General features: G+C 39.5%; 1 protein-coding gene across 3 annotated transcripts in view; it reads right to left on the minus strand.

Moving 5' to 3' along the window:
- Positions 1–21,821, minus strand: part of vps13b (vacuolar protein sorting 13 homolog B) — a 411,975-nt gene that overhangs the window by 326,870 nt on the left and 63,284 nt on the right. For all 3 annotated transcript variants that reach the window (XM_074682783.1, XM_074682782.1, XM_074682784.1), the window contains one exon: positions 8,861–9,045. In XM_074682783.1, the coding sequence (XP_074538884.1) occupies positions 8,861–9,045 (185 nt within the window). The remainder of the gene's footprint in view (positions 1–8,860; positions 9,046–21,821) is intronic.

Raw genomic sequence — 21,821 nt, forward strand, 5'->3', positions numbered from 1 at the left:
CTAACTGAGCCAGACCAGAAGTGAACAGGCTGGAGGATTTACAGCCAAAACAAGAACGAGGAGACATTCAAATATGGATTGGGAAGAAACATAGTGAAGGCATTTCCCATTCAGGCCTTTGACATTTTTTTGGCCCGAAACCTACGCACATTAAAAATTAAGTTCAATCACGTTATGTCAATCATGTTTGCACACTGGATCCTTTCGTCCCTCGTTATATTTTTCAGAACAGGTATGATTTTTTGTGTTTTTTCAGAGCTGCAGTGCTCATTTCCTGGGTAGTTTGACCATTCAGAGACGCCATAGGCTGCTTGCAAAATCACATTTTCACATTTTATGACATTTTTTCTCTACACATTTTGGGCGATGTTTAGATGATGAATGAAGACTTGTGTATGTGTGTGTGTGTGCGCGACAGTATGTCAGCTACAGCCACTGCTCAGGATCAATGGCTTGATGATTTAATTTTTGTTGTTGTTGTTTAAATGATGAATACTTGTGTACATGAGTGTGACAGTGTGTCTGTGTGCTTGCACCTCTGTGTGTGTGTGTGTGTGTGTGTGTGTGTGTGTGTGTGTGTGTGTGTGTGTGTGTGTGTGTGTGTGTGTGTGTGTGTGTGTGTGTGTGTGTGTGTGTGTGTGTGTGTGTGCGTGTGTGTGTGTGCGTGTGTGTGTGTGTGTGTGTGTTTGTGAGCCCCCCACGGGCATACCCCAAACAAACTGACAGCCGCTGCTCAGGATCAATTGCTTGATCACTGCTTGATGATTCCATTTTTCTCATACTGCGAATTTTCACAAATAATACAAATAAACGCATCGGAGACAGTGTGCAAGGTGTCTGTGCGTGACGTTTTCTTTTTTCGGGTTCTCTCCGAAAAAAACGGACCCAGTGTGCAAAGACCTTTACTGTCATTCAGAATTACATTAGGAACAAAGCAAATTTAGGTTATCATAGTCTTTTTCTGAAGACTGGTCCTGAAAGAGGAGGGTTGTTTTATAATTTGGGGTTGTCCTATATTCGCATCAATACGGTACATTTTGGGTTTTATTACATTTTTTAATTACATTTTGGGTCCTTGTCACATTATGGGTTGTGGTTATATTTCAGGCTCTAACAGGCCCCTTGAAGCCTAGAAGTATTAACCCTCAATTTACTCTCCATTCCTACAAAATATCTCATACTCTAGCTTGGCAGATGTGCAAATTAGGGATGCACCAATCCTGGTATCAGTTATCAGTTAGATCCAACCCCTCAAAGCTGGATTGGGTATCGGCAGGAAAGGGTCGATCCATGGAGCCAATCTAGGCAGTCAGTTCTATATATTTTTTTCTTTTTTTTTTTTTTAACAGGCTACTTGATTTGAAACGTTCTCTCTGATGCACTTTTTTTGCTGTAGATATAAAAGTTTACGACTGAATAGTATTTTTTTGTAGATTCTGAAGCTTTGTTTTAACAAACTGTTGGTAAAAATGTAAGTATTTAAGTATACTTTGAATAAAAATTAACTTTAGCAATTCCATATACTCATTTTTTGCCTTTAACCCAAAACATTACCAGTTGTATCCCACAGTAGGGCAGGTAGGTTATTATTTAACACTGGTATCAGATCAACATTGGTATTGGTCGATACCCAAAGCCCAGGTATAGGTATCAGGACCAGAAAGGTTGAATCAGCATTCCCTAATACCATTCTTAGTGCAAACAACCCCACAACTGTAAAGGTCTCAGGAACTTTATGTGTCTCAAGCCGTTACACACATGGATATTTCTGCAACGCTTTCCATTTAGCAGAAAACACCAGAAACTTCACTTTGGCTCCACCTCCAGTGGTGACTCCCATCGACGAAGTGAAGTAAGTGAATGAAAAAGAGCAGAGAGCTTTAGAAAGACAAAAGAAAAGTGGAGGGCCTGAGTCTGGACTGACTTAAAACATCATCACAATCTGCCAGGCACAGAGCGAGGCCCGCCTGTAGCTCATTGAAGTTTCCAATGACAAGCTCCATCTCAAGTTCCTTCCATTTATTTATCAGTTCTCTGACACAACGTGTTTTTAATGTCAGAAAATTTGGATGAAAGGCTCCCGATTCTTTTTTTTTTTTTTCCTCCCTTCTTTCCCTCCTGCTTTCTTCCTGCCTGATGTCAGACCATGAAGCAGACAAGTATGCAGGGATTTTTTTCCCTCTGGAATGGGGGGGTGTAGATATTTTCCTTTTTAAGTGAAGTTACTCATAGCTTCACTGACAAATGTGACACCAGCACAACAGCCTCGTGTCATGCCACTGTAGATTTTTTACCAAAACAAAAGCTGCTGAAATCGGACCAAGAAGGAGTATCAATGCTGAACAGAGAGCAGGCGACCCTCTTCAGTCTCAGAGGAGGAACTTTGCTTTAACAATGGCTGCTTAACACCACCAAGGGAGAAAAAAAGGCTGATTGATGGGTAGGATCTGGAACCAGACAACATAAAATGCACAGAGTATCAGGAATTAGCTAATGGAGGTGACAGAGTGATATGAAAATGGACACATTTTCCCCTCCAATAACACAGAGCTATTACCAACACTCATTACGCTGCAGCGTCACAGGAGGATTTGTGTCAGGCCCATGCTCCTGAAAGCAGTTAGATCACAAGGATGTGAAGTGCTGGCTGTGACAGAAGCAGCCTTTTTCATGCAGTGCAAAAATGCGTAAAAGTGCTGTGGACATGGTCTTTGAACCAGGCTGCATATGTTTCCAAGCAAAAGGATATATCAGTGTGAAAGTGCTTTTTCTCACAACAGCCCCTTCCCCCAATGAATGTGGGAAGGAAAGTTGGATGAACAAGGCACCTGTTTGAATAGTTACACAGAAATAAATGAGGATTTAAGTTTTTACCAACATACTTCAGGTCTCTATGCAGTGAGAGAACAAGCTCCATATGATCTCCTCAGTGTTCAGAATTGGTTCATATGGTGCTAAGAAGACGCACATTTTGATGTTTGTGTCAGGAATCCATGCATGTGTGTGAGAGAGTATGACTGTGACCTGACACTCATTGGTGCAAAAGCTGGATTTAATAAAAAAACCATCGGCCATTTGTGTTTCTGGGCGCTGAGGTTCACCACACACACTCAATCTCAACTTCCCTCTTTCTGTCAGCTGTCCCTCCAAACTTTGTTCTAGTCGCCTTCATTTTTTTTAACTGAGCCCATTCTCTGCGTCCATCTCTTCCCTTTTCCCTCATATCCGTCATGCTGAAGTTATGTCACAGCACATGTTTCCCTGTGCAATCATCTGGAGCATGTCTGGTGGGCACAATCAGCTAACCTCCTCTGAAACCTCCTGGTCTTGTTCGAGCCTGGATCACACAGCTGTGTGACCAGAACTGCAGCTGAGGCACCAACGGTTCATTAAAGCTTTATGCATAACTCTGGAGAAGCTCACAAACATGAGTGTAATCCATTCCCTTACACCATGAGATCTTTTACACAACCCTCAAACACATGAGGTCAAGTTTGAGATCACGTCCAAGTATTTTTAAAACTGAGCAAGACTTAAAGTTGAGGAAAATTTAAAGCACAAGCTTGAAGAGAGATGTGGAGGTTGAGGAGATATGGGATGAAAGGAGATTAGGAGAAATGAGGAGAGAAGAGAAGATGAGGATAGATGAGAAAAATAAGAAGCAATGAGAAGAAACAAAAGATGAGGATAGATAAGGAGAGCTGAGAAGATATGAGGAGAGATGAGAAGAGATAATACATATGAAGATAAAAGCAGAGATTAGGAGAGCAAAGGAGAGATGAGGATGAGAAGACATGAGGAGAGATAAGAGGTGATGAGAGATAAGGAGAGATGAGAATAAGTAAGAGATGAGGATAGATAAGAAAATATGAGAAGATATGAGGAGAGATAAGAAGAGATATGAGATAAGAAGATATGAGGAAGGATAAGGAGGAATGAGGAAAGTTGAGAAGAGAGTAGGAGACTTAGGAGGAAGCATTAAATAAGGAGAGATATGAAGAGATAAGAGGATATGAGGAGAGATGAAAAGAGATAAAAGATGAGTAGATATGAGAACAGACAAGGAGTGATGACCAGAGTTGAGAAGAAATGAGGAGGGTAAGAGGTGATGAGAGATGATGAGAGATAAGGAGAGATAAGGAGAGATGAGGAGATATGGGAAGAAATTAGAGATGAGAATTTATGAGGAGAGTTGACAAGAGAGCAGAAGACTTAAGAAGAGATATGAAATAAGGGGAGATATAGAGAGATGAGAGGATATGAGAAGAGTTGAGAAGAGATGAGAATGGATCAGAAGATTTAAGGACACATAAGGAGCGATGAGGACAGTTAAGAAGAGATGAGGAGAGATAAAAAGAAATAAGGGAAGAAAACATAAGGAGAGATGAGAAGACATGAGGAGATATGAGAAGAGATGAGAGACTAGATTTTGAGAAGAGATGAGGAGAGATGAAGACATAAGGAGAAATGAGCAGAAATGAGAGGAGATGAGTAGACATGAGAGATATGGAGAAATGAGAAAGGAGCTTATCATGTCATACTATCCATCTAAATCACTGAGTTCTCAGCACATAGCCTGCTCATTGTACCTAGGGTTTTCCAAAAATAGTTTTGGCGGTGGAACTTTTAGTTATCAGGCTCCACTACTTTGGTACTCACTTACTGTATGAGCTCCAGGGGGCAGAAACAGTCTCTACTTTTAAGAACAGACTTTTAACTTTCCTTTTTTTTATTTAGCTTAAAGTTAGAGCTGGATTACTGTTTTCCAAGCAGGAAGATAAAAGAAAAGTTACAGGAGGCTGAGGCTGACTTCAGCATAGCTATGTCAAACTCAAGGTTACAAATACCTGAAAGCATTGCTGTAAGTTGTTTGGTTCAATGCTTTTTTATAATGCTCTGTCTGTAATTCATATCTTTGCTATATAAGTTAGGGGACCAGATAGTAAGTTATTTTCTTATTAAATTAATCAACTGATCAATCAACTATCAGAATTTATTCCCATTGAATATCAAGATTGGCATTGGCCTCAAAAGACTCAAATCGGCTTTTGTCCCTTAATGTCATATTTAATTGATAAAAATTATCTATTCACAGGAGCACAGGTTCTCTTGGTCTCTTGTACAATTGTTTTCTGTTTTCTAGTTTGACTCATTTCTGTGAGGCACGGTGGGAACATTTCAAACATTAAAACATCTTGGGTTGAATTCATACTGTATCAGCCATAAACCAGAATACTGTTCCACGCAGCTGCAAGGATTCAAAGTCCCTGACCATTGGCTCAATCTGCATCTACCACCAACAAATTATTAAAAAACAACATTTTACAGTCTTTCAGGACCTCGAGATAAAAACCAAAGCTGTGCTGACCCTTGCTAGTATGTGGAATTTCCTTTGGCCAGGGAATGAATCTCATACCTAAATGACTCCTCCCTGTGAAGGACACTGACCATCTGTGCTATCAGCTCGACCTCGATATGAAACACCTTCTTCAATTGAAAAAAAAAAACCTTACATCAAAAGGAGAGAGTGAAGGAGAAATTCCTCCAAAATGAAAAAAGAACACGATCAAAGTAAACAGACTTGGGCTCAGTGTTTTGCCTCTGTGTGTGTGTGCGTGAGTTTGAGAGGGAGGCTCTGTCGTGGCAACAGCCGTTGGGACTGCTGGTTGGTCACACGAGAATGAACAAACAAACAAATGGAAGATTAAAAGACTTGAATCTGGATTTACGATCTCAATCATTCAATTTTTTTGTATTGAACCAATTCATAACATCTGAATGTCGTGAGTGTTCTGATGGAGCAAAGCTAACACCACAAACACTTACAGCCTGAAAGTGATACTTGTAGCCAAGCTGCAAACGCAACTAGGGTCAAACAGCGGCCCCACATAGTTAAGACCAGTTTATTTGGTATTAGATAAGAGAATTGGCCTGGGCCAATCACAAATCTTACTGGACGATATACTGTCCCATAATTGACTTTAAAGGATATTATTGACAATAATATTTTGAGACTAAATTAACCACTAATATAAAAATAATATATCATAATAATGCAATACACCCTTTCAAATGCAATAAAAAAATTCTAATGAGTATTTTCTTTACTGTAGTTGGGATATCAATTACTTTTAAATATCCTTAAAAGAAAAGCAAAAAAAAAAAAATTAAAATGGCCTTAATTAAAAAACTGCACTTAAATAAAAAACTGTACCAAAGAGCAGCATTTCTTTTGTGATGTACTAAACTACACTATCTATGTCTATGTAATTTCTCACTCATCAAGGTCAGAGTTATTCTGCACGCTTCAAACCGAGGAAACTGGACAGTTCAGAGTTTGAGAAGACATTTCTCCTCTCATCCATGAGGCTTCATCCTCATCAGCTTAATCCCAAACTACAAACAGTCCAGTTGTCTGGGTCTCAGGTGTTCAGAATACACAATCTATGAGCACACACCATTTTGCTCTGTTCTGTTTGTAGTTCCTTTGCCGATTAAACGCCTCAGTGACTAGGGATGGGTACCAAATTAGGTACTTTTATTGGTACCGACCGAATTCTGTCAAAAGTACCAGGTTCACCGATTCACATAAAATCAAAAGGTATCATGTTTAGGTGCCTAAATGCATCCTTGTGACTGGGAGGGACTGGAAGAGTAGGTGATTTTCCACGCTGGACATGAACACAGCATTGCAAGGTTGTATACTGAAGATTTTTTTTTTTAATTGTATTTTATTATTAAACAAATTAATATTTTTTACCACATAAACACAAAAAAGTACCAGAAAATTGGTACCGTTCAGTATGGGTACCTGGCATCAGTACCGTATTATTTCAAATTTGAAAGGTACCCATCCCTACCAGTGAGTGTTGACTGTTGGGGCAAAGGCTCTGCATCTGCAGGTGCAGTTTCTTCACGAGCTGGAGGAACTGGGTCCGGTGGTTCTGTTTTAGGTAGACATGTGAGTTTGTTGTGTTGCCTTTTTTTTGTTGCTGCACACTGGCTCGTCCCTGTTGATGGTCTCGGCTTGCTCATTCGGCTTGAAGCTGAAATATTTCTACTCTAAGGCTGTGGCGTTTGGCTTCACATCATCTTTTTTCCTCCTAATTTCTACTACGCTAACCTGCGGACCCCCTGATAAGCTCACAAGGCTCACTTGCTGCACTCTGTGTCTATGCTAGCCTGATGCTAGCGGCCCTGCCTACCCTGAGACAAAGATTTTGGATGACTGACAGTAGGGTCAAACGCATCCAGATGCTGAGAGCCATGCACAGAGTGAACCCTCTTGATACTCAGCCTGTTTGGGGGCGAGAAACGAGGAAAACAAACACGCATGCACATTGGGATATATTGAGGCTGGCAAAATTATCGATTTCATTTCATTTATCGGTCGATTGATTGATTTATTGACTATCGCCCCGGGTCTCTAATAGGACAGTATGTCCAATGAGGCATTACAGAGCACAATGTCAGAAGGAACAATGATCCTTTTCAAGTTTACAAATGAACCCTGAGAAACCGAGCACAGTGAGTGGAAAGGCAAGTAGCCAGTGAATAACAGCTCCCCCAGGCCCTCATTTCCTCAGTAACCACTGATATTACACTCTGTGATGTTCAGCTATCAGAAATAGCTCATAACGGTCCACACATACACTGACGATCTGAGGGCTGGGAGGGATTAAGACAGCAAATACCTCTTCTAAGGACTCAGGCTGTCACCAGGATCAGAGGAGCAGATACAGTCCTGGACATGTTTTGGTGTTCTCATGGGAATTTCACCCACACAACCAGTCACCTATTCCCCTTCACTCTCTGGCCTGCTAAGCCCAAACCCATTCCCCAAAGATCTTTTAATAACCTGCCAGCACATGTACCAGATGTGCAATTGTTGCTCCATGTTGCTATTCAAACCCTCTTCCAAGAGAAAAGCAGAGTGAGGAGAGAGGAATATTTGACTTCACTCCACAGGAGACCAGTTTCAGAAATTCTGGCGGCTAAACGGCAGTGAAAAAGGTAGCTTAGCTGGCTTGGCAAAGAAAGACTGTTGACGGAATACCAAACAACACAATCCTAATGAGTTGGAAAATCCCTGGCCCTCCGGAGGGCTGTCCAGATGCTACCGACATAAGTCAGCTACTGTTTTATTGCATTCAGGCTCCCCTCTACTTTAACAGGGGGCAGAATGTGTTATTCAGCCATTAAAGCGATCATTATTAAGTGTAAGACGGTTTCAGAGTAGTTTTATACATCGCTGCAGGTCTAACAAAGCACACCGCCTTCGTGTCTCAGGAGACCCTGTGAACATCCAGGCTGGAGCTCTGGTGATGCTGGGGCTTGAAGTACCCAGGGCTTGTTTGGGGCTTGTTTTCACATGATGTGCTGAGCTCTGTAGAATAACTGTACAACTCCAGATCCAGATCCACATCAGTTCACTGTGACTCCCCTGATGATGAATTGTTTCTGAGAAACAAGCTTAGCTCTATGAAGAACCCAACAAAGCAGAGTGAACGTGATTTATGAGGAGAATGACGTTGGAAAAAACAGAGTGACAAAGACTTGAACAGCTGTAACATCAGTCTCAGAGGAGCAGATGGGCAAAGTGATGTTTTATATTTGTTCAGTGACTGTTAATGGTTAAGTTACAGAGTGTGCTGTTCAAAGATGCATCCAGCTTATCCTGATCTTTCTCTGGAAACTGCCATTGCACAACTATAGCTAAACGAGACATGCACAGGAAGATGGTGCCTCCATGATAATCCAGCTCCTTCTCTTTGCATTCACCAAACCCACACTCAGACGTGATTTTCAATAAAAGGACAGAAAGGTTTGCTTGCCTGGTAAAGTATAGAGTAAAGTTTACCTGAGGGTTTGTAGACCTCATTAAGCAGGCTTTCACTGAGTGATACTGGTCCTCCGTTCACCACACTGTGGGTCCAGCTCTGACAGATCGCCTGGAGCAGAAGCGTCTGAGCCCGCGTCGCCTGAACGGTGAAGTGAGGAAGCTCAAAAATCCACTCTGTGGTTGGGACTGAAGACCGTTTGCTCCTGTAAAGATTAGATAAAGATAACAGAAAAACAGGAAACTAAATAAATAAATGAAAAAAGGAAGGTAACCCTTGTGAGTAGTCAGGGACATTTTTGTCCTTTCGGGTATTTTTTAAATCAATTTTTGGCCATAATTTTGGTTTTGGTTCTCAATATGGAATGATTTTTTGTAAGATTTTTTTTTAATGAAAAATCGTAAAATAATTTAAACTTTTCATATGTCAACAAAACACTGGAGATAATTTTACAACTCTTCAAGGACATTACAGGAAAAAAATCTCCTCCCCGAAATACTATAAAAACATGACAGATTATTATTTTCTTCTACTTTTTTGTGAATATCTTTCAATAAACTTAAATCCTAATCAAAAAAGCAAACATTTAACTGTTTCCATTATTTTAACCCTCTGAATGCCCATTTGTGTACATGATGTGACTGTTTAACAAAAAGAAGAGGCTTAATTAAACAGTAGATTACTAATAAAATTGATTTTGATGCATTGTTATTCTTCTCGCAGTTTCACATTTTTAATTTACTACCCTTTTAGGTAATTATTGGACAATATGTCCCATTTAGTCCCATTATAACCACATTTTTTCATTGCACTGTCATTACACAATATAATCATGCATTCCTCTATTTCAGGGTTTCAATTTGGAGAAAAAAAATACATTTTTTTATTTTATCATTTTTAAAATGGGACAATTTTCTCATCATTCATCAATGTATAAAACACTTGCCATTTCTTGACGATAAAAACACCTATAATAATACTTTAGTAGTGCTATTTTGTGATTTCCTTGAAAATATTCAACATTTGGTGCTTTTGATTAGGACTGAAGTTGATTTAAGACAAAAAAGGGAGAAAACATTAATCTGTTGTGTTTTTATAACAGTTTTTGGTCGAAGAAATTAGTGTCCCAATGTTTTCAAAGAGTTGTTAATTAAGAATCTGATACTGCAAAAAAAAAAAAAAAAAGCATCAAAATCGATTGTATTACTCATCTCATGTATGTTTAAGTCTGATTGCTAAAAAAAAATCCTGTGCTCTCCAACATTTAATATATGGAAAATTATAAATTTTATGTGTCTTCAATCAAATGGGTATTCAAAGGATTAAAACAACAAAAAAAGGGGGGGGGGGTTATTCTTAGGATCCCAGTTAACTGAAAGATCAGAGCAAAAAAGGCAGAAAAATATAATCTGTTATGCTTTTGTCAGAGTTTTTGGTAGACATTTTTGCGCTCTAATGACCTGAAAGGTTGTAAATTAAAGGGACCCATGAGGGTTGAGGGATAGAGTTTGCACATGAGCACCATCAAACATTAAAGAGGACAGACACCAGTGGGAGCAAATGGGCCAAACTCTCAGAAATCCATCAAGATCACTGCTTTGTTAAACAGCTCTTTAACAGCATTAGTGGTCAGGCAGACATTTCCAAACTGGAACAGGAAACTGAGGAAGTGTCAGCTCGTCTGTCCTCAGTGACTTGGCAGGAAAGTTCTGTTTGCCTGGTTGCCTCTGACCCCCTCTGCCTTCAGTCTGAACTGTGATGATGATTTATGTGAAGAGATGTTCAGCCCTGAAACCTGACTCTAAAAGAATCTTTGCACATTTAACATTTCATCTGCCTCCAAAAGTGTGTGTGAGCGTGTGTGTGTGTGTGTGTGTGTGCGCGCGCGAGTATGACAAGCTGATGAGTCGAGCGTTCGGGGGGGATGAGGTAACAGTGCAGATAGATTGGATCCTCCAGGCTCCTGTCCATCAGGAACACAGCGGACCTCATTCTCATTTATCATCTGACACACTTTTACACACACACACTTCCTCTTTCTGTGTGTGTGAATCCACTCTGTCTAATACTTTCCAATCCACTCTACAACTAATGACTAATTCATATCCAAACACATTTAGACATCCTCTGCTGCAGATGAAACATACCCTGCTTTAAGGGGTAATTTGATTATAACCAGGAATTCTTTTTTCAGCCCTCACATCTCTCTGTTCCCTTGTTCCTTCCTTCACATGGGGAAAAACACAGGCAGCAAAAACAAAAGCAGAAAACCCTCTGTCTGTTGTTTCGGGGCAAGAGTCTGCAACCTGCGTCTCTGACTCCTTTCGCAGTGGCTCCTTGGAGCTTTAAAAAATATTATTGAAGTAAAGATTTCTTAATTTTCTCACAGAGGGTATTGATGATTACAGACATTGACACCAACTCAAATCATGCGTTAAAATTTTGTTGAACTAAATCTTCATCCCATCTGTGAATAAAGCCTGCCACCGCTCTACTTCACCTCTTACAACAACAGCCCACCAACTTTCCATGCACCTGTCGCTAACCTCAAGTTTTACAGCCCTGGGAAGAAAACTAAATCTACAAAAAGACTAATCTGGAAGACAATACTGATTTTAATTCTGTGTGGATGGATTCATTTAACTGGCAACCTGCTGGCTTAATTTAAATTCTGGATATATGGAAAGACATAAGTAACCAACAAAAAAATTATATGATATCAAATTCAAGTAGGATTTCTGAAAATTTGTGAAAAACTTTATTGAACATATATTTTTTTAACTTTCTAAAACTTTTTGAAATTTTTACAGCATTTTGAAAGTTAAAAAAAATGAAGTGTTAGCAAATTTTGTTGCATTTATTTTTTATATTTGAAAATTAATCAAATTTCTTTCTTTAATATATTCCGATTTTTTAATGAAGTTAATGCAAATGTGTTTAATTCCATTTTATTTAATGTTTTGTAAATTTTTGAAATTTTAATTCTTTTTAAAATTTTCAGAATTTTTGATACTTTGTAAAATAAATAAAAAATAAAACGTTTGGCAAATTCATTAAATTTCAGATTTTTCTAATTTTTGTATTTTTTAATTTGAAAATTTTTGAAATATCTGCAAATCAATTAAAAAAAAACACTAACACATCACATGTACAATTCCATAAATTCAAAACCTTTTCATTTAGAGAAGTGTTTACTAAATTCTAACTATGTATTAAATATCATTTTGTGTATTAAATATCATTTTATTTCATGATTTGTTATTTTTCCTATTTTTAATTCCTTTAAAAAAATTGAATTTTTTTGTACTTTTTGATTTTAAAATAAAATTGAATTTTTTTCTAAATTCGTTAAACTTCTTTTTTTTTTGCAATTTTCGTAGTTTTTTAATTTTTGAATTATCTGCAAATTTATAAAAAAATACAACACTAACACATCTGCAATTGGATAAATTCAAAAACTTTTCATTTAGATAAGTGTTAACTAAACTCTAACCAAGTATGGAATGTTATCCCCTTTGTTTTCTTTATTGGGAAGACACTGTAGATTTTGTGGCTTTGGAATTACTGTAATCCAGGTGAGCTGAGGAAAAATGGTTTCTATAAAAGTAAAGGTTGCAGCCCCCTGTTTTAGAGGGTGTGTTCACGCAAACATGCTGGCATGACTACATTTATTAACGGACATGAAAAAGTCTGACCCTCTTAAGGCAGCACCCAGCGTAAAAACTCACTCCAGGGATGGCTGCAGTGTCTTAGAAAGAAGAATCACAGCTCGTTTAATTACACATTAACTTTTGTCTGTTCCCACTTCAGAATGTGGGACATGTTACAAGTCCCGCTCTGCAATTGTTTAACTCCTCTGTTTCCCTCCCTCTCTCCTTCTCCCCGTGCCTCTTTATCTTCTCTTTATTCTGCTTCTGGGTGGCTAGGCAGGATGACATGAGCTGTTGGCTGCCATCGTGCAAGCGCGGGGATCTTAACTGCTCGCAGTCCAAAGAGGAATAGCTCTGAGACGGAGAGGGGTTGATAAAGAAAGAGGAAAATCAAAGCCTTGAAGAGGGAAACTCCACAGTGAAAGGGTGAATGAGTTTACCTTAAGGCACACATACTTCATCCAGCGCCACATATGGTGCGTTTGGCACTACTGTGAGCCATTCCATGTCATGGTGCTCCTCCATTGGGAAACTACTGCTCCATGCTACACAGCACGACCTCAATCAAACCATTTCATGTGTTTTGTGTGTTAGACTGCTTTCATGCCTGTGTGTACACGTAACTAGATATTGCTGCTGAACAAAAGAAAGTAAAGGGGACTCAGCAAAAACAATGTCCCCACATGTGGAGCAAATGTGCCTGCAAAGCCACTTCAATGAGATTACTGGCAAGGGATGAAAGTTTGTTGGCTTATTTGAGTGTTTATAGCATTTCAGGGGAGCTGTCATGTGCATGTGGTCGCCTAAAACTTTAATTATGCACCTGTTTTTATTATATTTCGCCCGATTCTCTGCAAACAGCAACTTAAATCCTGGAGCTAAATGAGAAACAGAGAGTCTCATTAGTATGTTTTGGAAATGCTGGAAGTGTGGACAGCCAGACACTCATTGGGTTTCATTAAGTAGCTGGCAAAGCCGAAGTTTGTTGCTGCAACTTGGTAAACATCTTTCTGGCAGGAGGAGCTTTTGATCTTCACAAAAAGTCTTGAAGAGCTGCAGAGGTAAAACCAGCAGTCCAAACATCTTCTGCATCAACAAGAGTGAAAAACATTTAAACACATCTTTGAATGAGAAACACAGATGCATGGAAAAAGTGACAAAATGTAATTTATTGCTAAATTGTAGAATCCATATTGGAAAGCGTGGCCTTGGGGAGTAAAACTCAATAAAGTGTACTTCTGGGCTCACTCTGGGTGGGTCTCCACATTATATGAGACCCACCAGAAATGGGGATTCAGCTCTCTTGGATCGTGACTTAAAAGAAATCAGGTCCCTGCGTTGCACTTTGGTGCCTTAGAATAGGCAGCCCCTGACCCCACAGTCCCCCTTCAAGTCTATAAATGATTTAAAACACAGAGGCCATCAGGAAACTGTTAAAGGGAAATCAAAATTAGTCAGGAGCTGTTGGAACCCATGTGGTTAGTGCACAGGAGAGGAGGTGAGGAAAAAAATGTTGAGAATGCACATGAAATAAACAAAAAGTGGATCAAAACTTTAAACCAGCGCTCTCAGACAATATCAAAGGGACAAAAACACATCATGGAAAAGACAGAGGTCATCACTTAGAGAGCATCAGATACGATAAGGGAAGCTGTGGAGATCAGGAAAGCACCAGGACTTAACCAGGATAAGGGGGGTCCCACACGCTGTCACACACCTGAGAGACAACAGGTGGCGTGGTTGACTTGCTGCTTCAGGTAAGACGACCAAACCTCCATAAATCAACTGACAGACAAGTCACAGCAACACCAGCCTGTGACTTCTCTGAGGAAGACTGCAGGAAGTATGTAGCTCAAATACATCTTTTAAAAAAAAATAATTAATTACCCACACTGTAATAATTACAAGAACCAAGTATAATATTAGATGTCAGGCCAAACCAACCTTTCTGGATGTGTATGATATTCTTTATCTGGTGTGTTTCAAATACATTAAGGCTCATTTTCCCACCTGTCCCACTAAGGACAGTGACAGAGTGACAAAAGACCCGGAGTCAGGAGTGGCCAGCTGACAGCTTTGGTGACTATTTAGCTGCTGGGACCAAAAATTTTCTGTTCAAACCAGACAAAACTGAGCTTAGCCCCTCCAATCCCTCTCTAGGGCTGTTTACACGACAACGGTTTTAGGGTGAAATGCAAAAGTTTTGTTGCGTTTCAGCCTCGCATTTACACAGAAATAGCATTTCAGCCGACCTAAAATGCAAACTTTTGAAAACGGGCTCCAGAGTGGGATTTTTCTGAAACGCTGCTGACACCATTGCTGTGAAAATGATGACGTCGCACTCCGCTTTGCACTTCACGCATACAACAGGACAACAGTACTGTCATTACAATTGTCACAAACTACCGTGTTGTGCTTGTGCTGCTGAATCTGCTGAATCTGCTGACTGTCTTTCAACTAAATGTGCGCTCGACTCTACTTGGGTGGAGATCTCTCAGAAGCGCCTTCTGGACCAGACAGTTATAGCGCTGACTGTAGGCCTGGCCTATCGCAGTTTTTTTACCCCTGCATTTTCACTGCGTTTTAGCATTCTCAGATTAAATGTTGTTGTGTAAACGTGGCCTCTATCGCTCACGCTCCAACACCACAAGAAGTTTAGACAGCATCACCACAACAGACGGATGTGCAATAACTGCACTTTCCACTTTATCACATTTACTGATTTGAAATGATATGAATGGAACAGTTCTTATATAAGAAACAGCAGTTTTTTTTTTCTATGTGGCATGAGGCTAGAGTCCTGAGCACCTTTACCAGCTGTGACACATTTTACTTTTACTTCACTGGAACGGTTCACAAAAACCACGGTTTGGTTCTTATCACCATGTGGTCACAGTTTTTGGTTTGGTTTAGTGAACGCTGTTGTTTTTAACACCCTAGATTACCATTTACTCTAATAATCCACCATTAACAGATTATTTTTTTAACAATTCTGTCATGTATAGTCATGAAAAACTTAAAAGAAAGAGGCTGTTTCCTATTTCAAACATCTTTAAAGTTGAATAAAACATTGCTTGTTTCAACATGCCAACTCCTCAGTAAGGAAAGCAACTATTTGCTGCCCCAGAAGTCACTAAAAGCCTCTAAATTACGCTGCTGTCTGATCTGCGTAATAATCCATGTGCATGTAGTTGTCATAGACTCTGTCGGAGAGAGAAATAACACGGGGGAGACAGAAAACAGGTAAAACACATCATCAATATGTTTACAACTAAAAATTAACTCTCTTCTGTTCTCGTTTCTTTATTTCTGAATATCAACCCTCCTCCTTTATCTGGGCTTGGGACCGGCAGAAGTGACCATAATGAGACACACACATACTGCTGTGAGTGAGGAGGACTGTCTGTCTGTGTTTTGAATAGGTTGAATAGAGGGACTCACACACACTGACCATTGAGGAGATCAAAACAAGCTTCGGATTCTCCAAACTCCAGAAAAGTCACAACAGCTGTCGTCTTAAAAAAACTCGCCAGAGAGGTCTGAAAAGTCATTGAAAAGTCGCTCAATGTAGAGACAAAGTCTCTAAGTTTGCAACAGTCAGTTGCCGTTTTTTCTGTCACTTTCTCACTGCCATCATCAGAGCTCACACTGTATCTTAAGTGCTCCCAGACAGCAGAACAACTCAACGCCACAGGTACATCCTCTAACTCTGACTTCTTTGCTAGTACTCCTTCATCTCGAGTTGTGTATGATTGGAGTTACATACATACAAACTGAGTAGTAATAGAAAAAAAAAGAAATCTAGTAAAAAGAAAAACACAAACTGAAACACACGCCCAGAACCTAAGCCCAAACAGTTCCGATTTTTTTCAGAAACCATTCCATCCCTAATAGCTGACTCGCTCATTGGTATCCAGCTACACACTGGCTGCCAAGAAGGGCACGGTTGTGTTTGTAACCCTAACAGGATCAGGCTTCACTGATCTGACCTGTACCAAACTGTACTGATCCAGACCAGACTGCTTGGTGGAAACGGGGCATACGAGACATGTTTGATTAAACTGGATCAGGCCACATGGTTCGTGCATGTTGACAAAAAGTCCTTGGTCAGAAGTTTGAATATCTTGCCATTAGTGCAGACTTCAGATCTTATTACTCCTTTCATAGACCTCTTGCCCCAAAATACAGGAACTCAGACCACTGTGAGAGTTAGAAGATCTAGGAGAGATGAGGAGGCCCTTGATCTGTAAAACAACCCCTAACCCAGGATTTAGTCTGAAATGGCAGCTCAACATGAAACACAGCGTGATACTACAGTGAGTTAACAGTTAAAACAAGCAGGAAGTACTCAAACACAAAATGTAAACAAGATTCACAGAAGAAAACAAAACAAAACAGGAATGTCAACAAGGTAGTCATTCACCCCAGACTCCCTTTAACAATGTGCTACTTTTGCTCTACTTGGACTTATCTGGGCTCACTACAAAGCCAGTGTAATCCATTACTGGCTGACATATTTCACTGATAGATACAACAAACAGCCACTGTCCTGGGACAGGTGATAAGTTATCTGAAGTTTCTACTAATCATTCACTGTCTCATCTTCACCGACAAATACAAACATTCCCAAAGAGTCAGCAGAATCCTCCGCTGCTATTGTCACCCACCTTTAAGACTTCCTTGGAGGGAATTAGACTGAAAAAGGAGGGAAGTGTTTATTGACAGGTTTTCACTTTTCCTCCTCTGTGGAGCTGATTGATTCTGGGTAAAACAGAATCCTCTGTCCCTGCACAACGAGGTCGCTGACCCCTCTTGAAAGTAACCAGGCAGAGTTATCAGGTGCTCTTCACTCACTTCATTTATCTGGAGAAGACTCACTGCAGCGTCTCGCAGTGAGTCCAAATCAACATTACGCTCAAGCACTTCACACTCAGCAGTTTGAACCCAGTGGTCAACTCAGTGGGCGGGAAAACTTCTCATTTTACCGCCAGGATATTGGTTAGTTGAGGAGACTTAAATAAGAAAGTGAATCAAACAGAGAGACTGGAAAGACTTTATGTCAGAGTATTATTTTGAATGGAGCTGAATCGTCGCTAAGATACGCCTTTATTCTACCTACACAGAGGCTGCAGCTTTGCCTTTTACCATTGTGTGGTTATGAAATCAAAATACTCCATCAGAGGCACCTCCATAATGCAGCCAGAGTCTACACAGTATACAATCAGAGTGGAGCTGGGTGAAAACAAAGTTTTTTGTTTTCTTTAGAGACTCAAGTCACTTCCTGGCTCTCCTTTCCAATGAATCTTACTTTTTCCAAAAAAAACTACACAACAACAGCAGCTGTCAATCACCATTAAACGTAACATAAAACCATGTTTTTAACTGCTAATAACTAATAAAAAACAAACTATTCTGAAAAAACAGGACTTGAACACAGCTCAGCCCAATAATATCTTCACATCACCACAGCAAACGGACGTAAGAAACATTTCTACCAGGTGAATTTATCTTTAAAGTTTGACCACAGCTCACCTGGATTGACTGGGGAGATGGATTTTTTGACCTGTACCACAGCCAGCCACCAGGGGGAACAGATTCTGTAGGGACTTTACTTTGAGACAAGCAGATGACTTCCATTTTTTTCAATAGTCTATGGCCCAACAACTGGGAAATTTACAAGGCTAGCTCATTCATCTGATTGTAGATGGATCTTACATTCCCCATAATGATGGATGGAAGGACAGGTTGATGTCATCTCTTCTTAGCTCACAGTCCGATGCGAGCATGTCAACCTTGCCTCCTTTGCCTCAGTTTGCAGGGAACATTGGGCCTAGCACTGTTTAGCATCACCATGCTACAGGCTGTGAACAACTGATTTGTGTGTTAACAATACAAACATGGTTACACACAGGAACTAAAAAAGAAAAAAAAATCACTGCAGACTTTACCAGTTCAGTGACAGTGGCCAACAAATGAGCCATAAAAAGTCATGATAGACTCCATTTACAAAGATAACTAAAAGGACAAGAAGAAAAACAAAGGGAAAAAAGAGGAATGAAGAGAGAGCTACAATGCAGGCCACTCAAGCTGCACTTTGCAAAAGAAAAAAAATGGGAAGGAACAGCTCTAAGTTTTTTGTTCTTAGAGGTAAAAAAGGTGCTCCATGTGTGCTTTTCTCATCCATCCATCCTGAAGCATCTAAACTCTTTAAAGAAATAAAAACCTTTCAATCTCTCCTTTCCACTCACATACATGTGTTCTCTTTCTTCCGCCCATCTGGAGAACCCCTGACCCCAAACACACTGAGGTGCAAAAGCTCACTCTCTGTAACTCACTCTTACTCTTTCACATGTACGCACACACACACACAGGCACACACAAACATGAGTACAAAGACATGCATGAAGAGTAGGGCCCGTCTCAGGAGAGGGCTTCGTCTTTACGCAGGGATTACTAAAAGAAATATTTTAATCAAGTTGTGCGGACAGCTGCAGAGTGCAAGGCGAGAAAACGGCAATGACGTGGCTCATCAGGTGTTGACGGGAAAGAAATATCAAGACTAAAAACATGTGGAGGACATACAGTCGCTCATACAGGAGACAACAAGTTAGGAGACCTCTGTTTAGAGACAACAACACACACCACAAGACATTTATGGTTAGGATCCAGAGTTTGTTGAGCTCTTTGTAGATTGCGTTGTCAAGCCTCAATTGTTTAGGGTAATCAACACAGCAAAAACTGAAATCTTATCAAGTGGTTTTATCTTTTTTAAGTAAAATTGTCTTGTTATACTCGATATGAGCCACATTCCTCTAATCAGTCTCAAAAAATTTCTTATTTCAAGTTATTTAGAGATAAGTTAAAAAAAAAAACAAGAAAAAAATGCCCAAAAATTTGCTTACAACTAGAATAATGTCTTAATACAAATAACTTTTCTCTTGTTACATTGGCAGATTTTTTTGACTTGTTACAACTAATTCAGACCTCATTTTGTCTTAAATAACTTGAAACAAGACATTTTTCTGGACTGGTCGGGTGAATGTGGCTCAAATTAAATCTAAAAAGACATTTTCTACCAAAAATAAGACAAAAACATTTGATCAGAGTTCAGTTGTTTTCTAGTGTAGAGTTAACTTCAGTAACCCTCTAGCCAAGCTGCTTTGGTAGATAAAGCTCAAAACAAAAACCATCTCAATGACACCAATAGTTTTGTCCCTAAAACCTCTACATATTTTTTCTGAGGAAGCAAAAATCAGGGGCGCTTGGTTGTGGAGCAGCGCTGAGGTGTGGTGGCGAAAGAGGATCATGGAATGCACACCACAGTAGATGATAATCCACTCAGAGTGGATAATCCTCCTCTCCTTCACTCTTTCCCACTGTTTTCCCTCCCTGAAGATTTAGTTTCACAGATGACTATATCAGGCATTAATAGGGTCTTTCACTCAACTCAAAACATCCACAGCTGCTCCTGAATTTGCTTTAAGGGTTTTGGTGACTTATGGGTTATCCAAAACTAAATACTCCAAGAATGCAGGAATATTTCCTTTAGAGAGCTCACCAGCCGATGATACAGACTTTGGGACTGAGCTAATGTTGATTCAAGCTACCAAATGAAAAGGGAAATGAAAAGCTTCGACAGCAGAGCGAGCAGAGGCGAAAAACACGCTTCAGACTTTGCATCAAAACTGAGACGTCAATCACTGACAGCACAAGCCCCACATTCACTCATGTCATTTCCTTTTATACAAGGCCTCTCAATACATCCATTGATTTCTGTCAGCCATAAAACCAAATAAAACAGTCTGACACCAGATGTCGGGGAGAAAAAAAATGGACCACGTAGTCGGCAAAAACACTTAATAGTCCGTGCCACCTTAAATATTATGTTTTTCCCTACAGCTCTCGATCTGTTCTGCTGCTCATTTTAGAGTTAAAACTGGAACAATATTACATCATTCGACATTCCTCAACATCTGTTAATACACGAGGACTTCTTGATGGAGTGTGCCTTCATCCCTTCAGAATCGTCGCTTAAAAATACATCTCCAAGAACAAGAAACGGCCCAGTTCATACAATGCTCACCATTCATTCAGCCTTCAGACCATTCAAGCAGAAAACCTGATTAATTTAGGTTGTTCAGTTTGTATTCAAGACTTTGAATATCAAATCAAGTCATTACTTTATGATTGAATACAAGGAACATACCTTTGGTCAAAAAGCACAATGGCTGATGAATAAGTTTAGCACAGCTGTCTCAGAATGCCAATCACAAGTCACATATTCTGGCACAGATTGGGGTGTAGAAATGGGTTTATGGCAAAGTTTATGTGTGATGTATGAAACGTGTGTGCATATCATGGTGTAGTCTACTGGCTGAAAGCAATTGTAATTTTGATAACACACCCCTTAAATATTCAAGGTTCAGCTGGGCTAACCCACGGATTTACATCATGGAGGGACACATTACAAGAAAAAATTGAGACTTTTCTGTGCTCAAGATGAACACCATAGCAACACAGGTAGAGAGAAGTGAAGCTGTGTTGCTTGGCAGCCTGAAAAGTGGTGTTTGAGAGAGTCAGAAAAACCTAGTCTGCAAAGAAATCACTGCAGCTGTCAGCAGCAAGGATGTGACAAACGAAACTACAGCAGAATTTCAACATTTAATTTACACATCCTCCGTTTATACTTGAATTAATCTTTGATACCTAACTATAAGAAGCTATAATATTATTAATTATTTCTGTACAAGTTTCAGAGACTTGGAAAGAAAAACTAAAAACTGTGTTACAGCTTTCAGAGAAGCTGCAGTCAGACTCCAGCCTGAACCTGTCACAGACTGATAGAGTGGAGCTTTTACCTGGTCTGCATCTGTTCAGACACAAGGCACAGAAGAACCTGTACCGCGCAGGATGAAGATAATAACACACTTTTAATATGCAGGAATACAAACTTAACCTACAGACTGTTTTTATTAACTTTACTCGTGTTCATTTTTACCATAATTTTTATCATGTTGCTGGAGAATCTTAAAAAAGTAGTGAATATTTTGCACTGCTCATTGTTGAAGGTTGAAATATAGTGTTGGAGTAATTAATTGTGGTTAGTAATAGACACATTATTTTACATAGGACAAAACTAGTGCTGTGAGGCGATTAAAAAAATAATCTAATTAATTACAGGATTTGTAATTAATTTAATTAATCACATTTTAATCTTATATCTTCTTAAGGTTCCCAAATAAAGAATTTTAATTCTAGGACATCACAAAACTGTAGTGCGTGACTAATCAAATGAATCCACGAAGAAGAGAAGATTTGCAAAAATTTTTTC

Source organism: Halichoeres trimaculatus, unplaced genomic scaffold (genome assembly GCF_033239565.1).
Source record: "Halichoeres trimaculatus isolate MK-OKI-2021-1 unplaced genomic scaffold, fHalTri1.1 fHalTri1_scaffold_12, whole genome shotgun sequence".
Taxonomy (NCBI): domain Eukaryota; kingdom Metazoa; phylum Chordata; class Actinopteri; order Labriformes; family Labridae; genus Halichoeres; species Halichoeres trimaculatus.